This window comes from Monopterus albus, unplaced genomic scaffold, assembly GCF_001952655.1.
Source record: "Monopterus albus unplaced genomic scaffold, M_albus_1.0 scaffold14.1, whole genome shotgun sequence".
In the NCBI taxonomy this organism is placed as follows: Eukaryota; Metazoa; Chordata; class Actinopteri; order Synbranchiformes; family Synbranchidae; genus Monopterus; species Monopterus albus.
This window is the reverse complement of record NW_018127894.1, coordinates 2,037,672-2,046,938: the sequence shown is the minus strand read 5'-3', so window position 1 is coordinate 2,046,938 and position 9,267 is coordinate 2,037,672. Positions and strand designations below refer to the sequence as shown.

Here is a 9,267-nt window from a genome sequence, read left to right as displayed (position 1 = left end):
AATTAAAATGTAAAATTCCCTTGGGCAATACACTGCCATTAAAGTGAAGGTGAAAGTCTGAACTACAATTACAGTAATTCTACTAAGTCAAATCACTATCTGATACTAACCCTGAACCTTTCCTTTTCACAAGGCTGTGAACAGACTAAGCGCAAATAAAGTTGTCTTTGTGTGAATATCATTATTTAAGAAGGTTTGCTGTCTTTTTTTAATCTATGTGGGAAAGTTTCAGTCAACAATCTGTCGAACAGTGAAGCAACAAATCCATCACATTTCAGGTGAAAAATGACAAACACTTTTCAGCAACTTCCTAACACATTGTCAGCTAAAATCAGAGTGCACGGAAGGAAAACAATTCCATTCTAAACAATGACAGATTGATTTACTTCTTACAAGTTCATTTACAAATATCTTTCGGACGTGGACACCGACACACATGACAGCACTATATCTTAGTGACAGTACAAAAATACAGAGTACATGTATACTAACAAACTATTCTTTTAGTGTAAAACACGGCAAATGATAAGGGAGAAAGAAAATCTAAAATACAAGTCAAAACTATAAACTACAGCAGACGTGCAAGAATTTAATATTACGCACAAAAGTTGAATTGTCTTTGGAATTCGGCGTAAAAACACAAAGAAAACGGGATGAAAAGAGCTCTGGCCACTAAACACTGCTGTGGAATTACACCTCGAGGGGACTGTAGCTTCTACCTACACGGTCACTTGGGCTTTAGAAATGAAGTTCGTACAGAGTTCACGGTGAAATAATGTCAGTGGGTTTTTGTTTGGCTCATCGCTTCGGCGTATGCAGCCAAACAACGCACGGTGACACGCTGGTGCGCGAATCTCTCGAGGTTAATCACATTAGACAGCACCTTATCGAGATAAAGTTAGACACAAATACTGAACTCCTTTAACTTGGACGTCATGTAAATATTGACATCGAAATCAGCGGAGTTGCTCCGGTGCCCGTAGCGCACTTGTTCTTTGCGCACAGCAAAGGTGACTAAAGAATAACAGGGCTGTAGTGATACACTGAGCAAAATTCATGTTTTAAACTTGTCTGTCAACAAAATGCTGCCTTCGTAGGCTGTTTTGCTTCCACATCGTCACAAAATCGTGCTTATAAACTATCTGACAAAATAGTGGGCAAACAGTTTAAGTGCTTTCTCCCGTCGGCTGTCATTAAACAACACCGCATATATGCCCATGTTCTGTACGTACAAACATCTTCAGGTAATCCTCCTTACCTTTAAAAACTTCCCCTCGGACGGACAACAGCAGGGTTATTGCAGCAAACAAGCAATTGATAACTTTATCCATGTCGACAGCGCCGTTGTAGCGTTAACCCCCAGCCGCGGGGTTAACTGGCAACTCTTCTTTTCTTTATTGCAACTTGAATCCTATCTAGACTTTTAGGAGTATTATTTCTAAAGTCTTCGTCCTGCCCTCCGTCCCTGGGCTTGCTGTTGGGGAATGAGAGGACACTGTCGCCGACACAGCTTCTCCTTTCCGCCTTGCTCCACACTTGGAGGAGGCATGTGTGAGTCCTGACTCCTGAGTTACGCGTGGATTGAGTGGTCCGGCAGCTCCAGGAGAGCAGCGGCTGTGTGCGCGCTGTCTGAACGGTAGAGGGCACGTGTGAGTCCCGGCTGTGAGTGAAAGGACAGGGGAGGTGTGCACGTCCTCCCTGCCTCCCACTGTGACTCCACTGGCGTGTAATTGGGCCAACTCTAGAGAGTAAAGTTAGTCGAGGAGGTACAGTAGTATAGTTAACCACGGTCGTGTAAGAACCTGTGGGATGGTAAAACAACCAATCCTTATTATTTAAACATCAGCTGAAGGTGACAATACTGAAATTACCACATAAATGTAGCACTGCTAGTGCTCAAAATAAGGCAAAATGCTATATATATATATGTGTGTGTATACTAGCGAATATTTCCTTTTGTTTTACAAAAAAGTCATTTGCAAACAAAGAAATGCACAGCATGTTAGTAACATTATTAATGCCTGGAGGTCAATCTGAGCCCCAAAATTAAACAAGCTCTTGTAAAAGTCCAAAAGAGCAAATCAAACAATCATAATTGCTGGATAAAAGGTTCTGTCAAGTAATACCAGTCACAGCTGTAGAACATTTGCTGTGTTAAACCATGTTTTACACAACACAAACAGAAGTTACAGGTCTGTGTTACTGTTTCTTCTGCAGCAGATTCTTGAAGTGTGTCTGTTTAGTGTCTCTTTGGTTTAGGATCGTGTTCAAATGCAGGTATCATTAAACAATTTAGTATAATTTTAAGTATGATTTTGAGCTGTTAAACAGGGTCAAACTAAACAAACTCCCAACAAAGCATTTGTGTTAAGACCTGCAGCTGCCATAATATCCAGGAGACTGCACAGGAGCCCCTGTTCTGCCTTTATTTGGAGGGTAGTTTGATGACAGATTAATAAAAACAAACTGACCCCCTGGTGATTATCTGATTGCCAAAATGACTGTGATATTTTCAGAAAACTATACACAATTGGGGGAAAAACACAAATTAACGATAAAACTATTAACCACCACCTGCTGTTGAAGATTATGTGATATGACATGAAGTTCCACAGTAGTTATGAAATGGCACCCAGCAGACGACGGCGAGATTTCTCTTCAATTGTTGTTTCCTAGCCCACATAGACAATTGATCATCATTGGCAAATTCATTTTTGCCATATGACAGCTCATATCCTGCACTAAATACGCCATATCAGCTTTATTCATGTTCAACTTGACATCTTAATTTATTCACCTAATGTAACTCATAAACTTAAAATCATTGCCTGCTGGGTTCTTAATCATACTTCACCTTGTGTGTCCTTTCTGATCAAATTCACACACTAATCCTGTTAAAGAGAAACCCAGACTGACCCAAACAGGACAGCGCCATTATGTTTCTTCCTCTTTGGATGAATCAATAATGATGCCTGACTTTAATATATGCAAATATTTGTTCAAAATTAGTCTTATCTGAGACAGCAAGTGCAAGCAGATGCAGGATATCCAAACACAGAGCTGGACTAGCAGCTAATGACAAAGTCAGCCAATGTCATTCCCTTATTGTTTTTGCATGCATAAACACACATGGCAATTTCACTTGTACCAGCAGTTTTCATGGCTAATTAAAATGTGGGGAGACTGACGTGGGTTTGCATTTAGTTTCAAAACGACCTCCTGTTGTCAAGGATATATGGCTCCAGTTGTTGTTTTTCTATACAAGTACACAAACAATGCCTGGAGCATTTCATAGACAGAGCCACATGTCTCTTTGTGGTCTTTAGGCATTGTCATGGCTTCAATGGTTATGTTGCCAGGAACGCATGAATACCAGCCTGAGCAGAGCTGTCGTGGGACTTGGTGAAAATGTAACTCCTCTGATTGGATGGAGGAATGAATGGATGACTTCATTGTTTGCACTCACAGACGCAGTGAGTGAGCGTGTGTTTGTGAGTGTGTGATAGAAGGGTGGCTCTCTGTAAGCACGGCCCCTGAGTCATGTTCAACAAATATCACACATTAATGTCCTTCGACTGCTGATCCATTAAAATGTATCCATTGCTTTTAGTCAACCATCCAACCGTTACTTTTAGCTATTTCAACCATTTAGCTGTTACTTTTAACCCTCTCTTTCAAGCTTTTATTCATTAGTTGTAGCTAACTATTTTGATCATTTATCACTTGCTTTTAGCTATTTCAGCCATTTATCCATTACATTTAGCTAGAGTAACAATTTCAGACATTTATCCCTCATTTTTATTTTTATATATTTCAGCGACAGTTACCTGCTAGCTATCTTTTAGTTAACTTCTGTATTGTGACCATTTTTTTTATTGCCTCTAACTATCTATTACAACTTTTCTTCTTATCTATTTTCAGAAACAATATCTAACTCACTGCTTTAACGATCTTGATGTCTTATTTGTTACTTTTAACAATCTGCTTCCACCAGTTATCCATATTTGAGCTAGCTATTTAGACTTTTCTGCTTGCTTGCTAACTACTTCACATACTCAGTGTTGTAGTTGAGTCGCTAAGCCTCGAGACCGTGTTTGAGTCCCTGCTACCAGAGACCAAGTTATCAAGGTCTACATTAAACACAATTGACACACCTCTCGCCATTTTAGAAGGAGTTTATTTAGTCCCTTGTGTGACACAACAGTCAAATAAATATACTCGTAAGTGCACACACACACATACACTAGTGAAAAGTGTCCGGTGTCCATAATTTACGAAGTCCAAGTCTAAGACTCCAACTTTTGCGTCCGAATGCAGTCAATGTTCAGGTCTGAGTCAAAGTCCAAGTCAAGTTTGGTTAATGCCAAACACACATTTTTTTTTTGTAAAATCAAAAGGTAATTTATATTATGTCAAATTAGCTGAACTCCTTTATTTTTTCCAAGTAACCACTGGAAGCTGTCGAACTATGCCTGGCTGGGGATCACTGTGATGATAAACCCCTGGCCGTTGTCTGTTGGCAACTGATTTACCACTGGTAAGTCAAGCCTCACCAAAACAAATGTACTGTACATTAATTCACTTCATTTATACTTCATCACATCTTTCAAATAAAACAAACTTCTCTTTCCAACAGTGCAACATCAAACAGTACAACAGACCACACCAGATGCACTGTAAAGTGCATATATGGTCTCGAACATATTAATGCCAGGATAACAAACATTAAAATTAAACAGACTTAACAAGACAAGCAGGTCACGAAGTCTCCAAATCCACTTTGTTCCAATAGGTAGTTCCAGTAATGAAATATCCCATTTGCCCAGATCAGTGCTGGGTGGATATGATCTTGTGCTTACAACCACTGAGACACCCTGACTGTCCCCAGCATTCTATCGGCATTCTCTCCAACATTACACCCTCCAAATGGTTATCATTATTATTACAGTATTATAGTCAATGAGAGGCCCTTTGTAATTCCATGCCCTGGGCTTCAGCCCAGGAAAGCATTAAATCACCAGTAGTGATAGCAAAAACAAGCCCATGCCCCAGTTACATCACTAGAAATATGTTGGGCTGCCACTTTTGCTTTTGACTCAGTAACCTTTCAAAACCTTACTTTCATCACACTCTCAAAGCAAGACACAGACTGGATGGGAAAGAAGTGCCTCCAAAATTTATGCCACAGCAGGATCAAAAGATTTCATATTTAGGCCTCAAAGGTTTTGACAGTGGCCTACCATTTCAGTCTGCTGTTTTCTGAACAATATTTTGAGCTACTGAATAGGTGACATTGACATTTTATCATGGAGAGCCACCACCGACAGAGGAAGAACCTGTTGGCCTGTTCTCCTCCATATTTGTCTCTGAGGGGACAAATCAGTTAAACATAAGAATAATGCCAGACATCTGTGCTTGTGTCATTTAATTCCACTGTGATTAACCTATGTTTTGAGCTTTGGCTTATGAATGCCCTGTACCTTTGAATGGAGAACACGGGTGCCAATCTGCACCCACCCACTTGTTACAACTTGCACAGTGTCTCATTCTAAAACAAAGTTATTGGAGCACACAGCAATTAAATAAGATCAACAAATCCCACAAAGCCTGCTAAATGCAGTCATGCTGTGCACAGCTGACCACCAGTGAGTGAGCGCCGTTCACTGCAATCAGGTTGATTTCCAGGCAGTAAACGACCTTTAATTAACTGTCATAGTGGTTAAATTGTGTGGTACATGACTAATCACAAAAAACTGGTTAATAATAAGACTTATTTTTTATTTTTCCTCAATACATTTTAATGTTTTAATAACTCTTGTTATATAAACATATCTTACTGTAAAATCAAAATGAGACAAGTAAACAATGTATATTGTATTATCAGTAGAACAGTAACACCACAGAACACCAGAACACTAATACCTGTATTCAGGTCATCTGACTCACACTGAAGCAATATCTTCATAGGTGCTTTATTTGACAGCATGTCCCATGATCACAATGTAGGACAAAGACTTGTTCAGGAGCGATTCATCCATCATGAATGCATGGGCTGTGTGTGTGTGTGTGTGTATGTGTGTGTAAGAATAGACAGAGTCGGTGGATAGCTCAGCATTCATTTTGACTAATGTAGTAATAGGTCCATACCAACAGAGGTCACTTTTTTGTCTGTTCCATAGCACATTTAGTTTTTACTGGGACCGTGTATGACCTTTTAAAAGGTGGCCAGATACATGCACCGTATAGCCCATTAATATTCACGCACTCAAGTTGACACCAACTGTTTTATTTACAGGGGCAACCTGGTGATAACAGAAGTGTGTGCATGTCTGCAATACAATTGTCAAGTAACTCTTATTTTGGAAAACAGCAGACTAAACAGTGCACTGATCATTCAGAATAAACCCTCCTCTGCACAAGAAATGACTATAGAGGGGTGCTGTTGGAAGAAGAAAGGATTAATATTCTTCTATGATACTTTGGCTTTACATCTGTTGAGAAGAAAAACTCTTGTACCAGATTTTTTAAAAGAAGCCCCATACATGTACAGTAATGGGCTGTGGGGAGAGTTTTATTTATACATGAAAACTTGTTGAGCATGAATGTGCTTTTCCATTTTACCACACGTTTACAGCTTTGTGCATTTTTCAGCAGCTGCAACTACTGTTAAACAGCTTAGGATAGCAGAGGTTATTGGAAATGATTGCATCAGTTAAAGGGTCTGCATGATAGTTTTAATTAATTGTTTAACTTCTTTTGCTCCTTGTTATATATGATATCTGTGGCGCTACATAAAGTGATGACTCAAATTGGCAAAACTTCATATAAAAAATTTATCCAAACTAAAAGAAGAAGCTTTCTACGTCTTAATTATGTATGTCTGCTACTCTGAGTGTACACTGTTAGCCACTGTTAGCGTTTTCTCTATTACTAGTTTCAAATTGTTGGTATGACAACACCCAGCGACCTCTCAGAGGAACTGCCTCTCAGCAGCCCCGCTCTGATCTGATGGAGTGGAACAACATCTAATCAGGCTCTAAGTCCCTGTGGTGTTTTATTGTATTTATTTATTTATTTATTGCAGCTCTTAAGCCGCCCCTCCACCATTCTTTCCACTGACTTTACACACCTGATCCCCATGACCTGAATGCAACAGAGAGAGCGGTGATCTGCAGCTGAACGTACCCCTGTGCTCCCTTGCTGTCATGGGCCAAACAAAACCAGCTCCTAAATGTAGACCTGTGAATTTTTGCATAAGCTGAGTGACTTGTGCTGAGCCCTTTACTGTGGATTAACAGACATGACACAGCTGTTACTGGTTCTTTATTTATAGCCAAACTTTTATATTACATAAAAAAATCAGGAAAACTATTTTTGTCAGTCAGATATACCCTGTAATATTAATATCAAGCAATGGTCTTTTTATCTGGAGTAACAGGGGACTCAGAGCATGACCACCATGTGCCAGGGGTCAGTTTCGTGACATCACACTATGACATCACACTCTTTTAGACACACACATATATGAAACACAAACAGTGGTAGTACCTCATGTGGGTTTGAGGTAGCTGTAGAGGGCACCGAGTCCTCCTTGCAGCACCTCCTGAATAGGCTTGAGGAGGGGGTTGTGGATAATATGAAGTCCTTTATCCAGCGGGTGACATGCCAACCTCCTGAGCCTGCTTAGAAGGTACATTTCCACTGGCACACTCTGCAGCTCATTGAAGTCAACATTCAGGAGTTCTAAAGACTCAAGAAAACATAAAGTCTTTGGCAGGGTGTGGATGCTGTTTCCCTCCACGATGAGGATCTTCAGGTTAACCAAATCCTGGATCTGGTCTGCAATTGTCTCCAGGCGGTTGCAGGCCAGGTGGAGGAAGACCAGACTCTTCATGCTGTAGACACAAGTGGGGATGTGAACAATGAGGTTGTGGCTCAGGTTGAGTTTGGTTAGATTGTGCATGGCTGCCAAGCTGCCTGGGAGCCCTGTGATTTGGTTATTGGCCAGGCTGAGCACCTCTAGACGGGTGCAAGAGCCCAGCTCCGCAGGCACCTCAGTCAGGCAGTTACGACAAGCAAAGAGCACACGCAGCTTCTTTAGGAGGCCGATCTCAGGTGGGAGGCTGGATAGATTGTTGTCCCACAGGTTGAGGATCACCAGATTGTCCAGAGCACCCAAGGCAGGGGGCAGAGAGCACAGGCAGTTCATGGACAAGTTTAGCTTCTGAAGTTCTCTGAGTTCCCACAGCTCAGCGGGAGTCTCATCGAGCCCACGCATGGCTAGACTCAGGGTACAGTAACCAAAGTGCACTGTGGTGTGTCTGCGGATCCTCTCAGCAGCTGAGGACAGGCTGGGCTGGTCGTCTCTCAGAGCACTCTTCCTCCTTTCATTCACACTCACCTGATTCAGCTCCTTGTTGGACAAACTGCGAGACTGCTTCCCGCCCATTGTCCTCACCGTAATGTTGATCCTGTCAGCTATAACAAGATGTCATCAGGCAGCAGAATCACCAGCATCTGGAGCACCGAGGGCATTTCTAAGGATAATGGCTGCTGATTGATCTCCTGGGTTTTTGAACAAAGTGCACAGAACATGATCACTCCCAGAGTCACTGCAGTGGTTAGTTGTCGTAGAACCAGAACTGATGTTTGGCAGCGGTCGCACCGAATCCTGGCTTGGTTTTTCAGAGCTGAGTTGCAGTAAGCTGTAACTGGGCACTACTATGGGCGCTCGTGGTCCACGTCTCTCAGAACAACTGCGGGTCTTACTGAATTTCATTCCCCAGCTGGTCCTGTCATTTTTCAAGTCCACAGATAGCACCCTGCTCCCCACCCACTGGAGAAAGACAGGGCTGGGGATAGGATGTTGTTTGAGCTCAATCAGTTGAGGTATCTGCCATGATCTCATAGCCTAACACACACACAGACACTATCACGCTTAGTATAAAACCACGTTTATTCCATTAGCTACACCTGCTGTCTTTTGTGTTATGTTTTGCATTTAAAATGATTCAGATATTTAACATAGCATCTCGGCCTGACATTCACTGTTTTTCTAGTGTCAGCCGCTACATTTTTGTGCCTGTCTCAACTTAAACATGGCACCAAGCTGACAGTAAGGAAAACACTGGCTCATCTCTCAAAAAAGAAACAGTTCTTAGAAGAATTAATTGAACCTTATGCACAGACATGCTCTGGTTTTATCTCAAGTGCAAAAGGACATGGAACATTCCAGTACATTCATAGAAAACTCTTCCGCTATTCAAA

At 41.4% G+C, this 9,267-nt stretch overlaps 2 protein-coding genes across 14 annotated transcripts in view; both read right to left on the bottom strand.

Annotated features, from left to right (window-relative positions):
• The window catches only part of LOC109955347 (protein tyrosine phosphatase receptor type M), a 156,961-nt gene extending 155,253 nt beyond the window's left edge, over nt 1-1,708 (bottom strand). For 10 of the 13 annotated variants that reach the window (XR_002274253.1, XM_020591425.1, XM_020591430.1 and 7 more), the window contains exon 1: nt 1,259-1,707. Coding sequence is in view for 12 of the 13 variants with exons in the window: in XM_020591425.1 (XP_020447081.1) it covers nt 1,259-1,331 (73 nt within the window). In the remaining variant the exon portion in view is untranslated. Of the gene's footprint in view, nt 1-1,258 lie in introns of all 13 variants that reach the window. The other 3 variants (XM_020591434.1, XM_020591437.1, XM_020591426.1) reach the window with 2 other exon arrangements.
• Nucleotides 1,709-7,549: 5,841 nt separating this feature from the next.
• On the bottom strand, nt 7,550-8,449 carry lrrc30a (leucine rich repeat containing 30a). The gene has a single exon (XM_020591548.1). It carries the CDS (start codon nt 8,447-8,449, stop codon nt 7,550-7,552), a length of 900 nt encoding a protein of 299 aa, XP_020447204.1.
• Between the last annotated feature and the right edge of the window lie 818 nt (nt 8,450-9,267).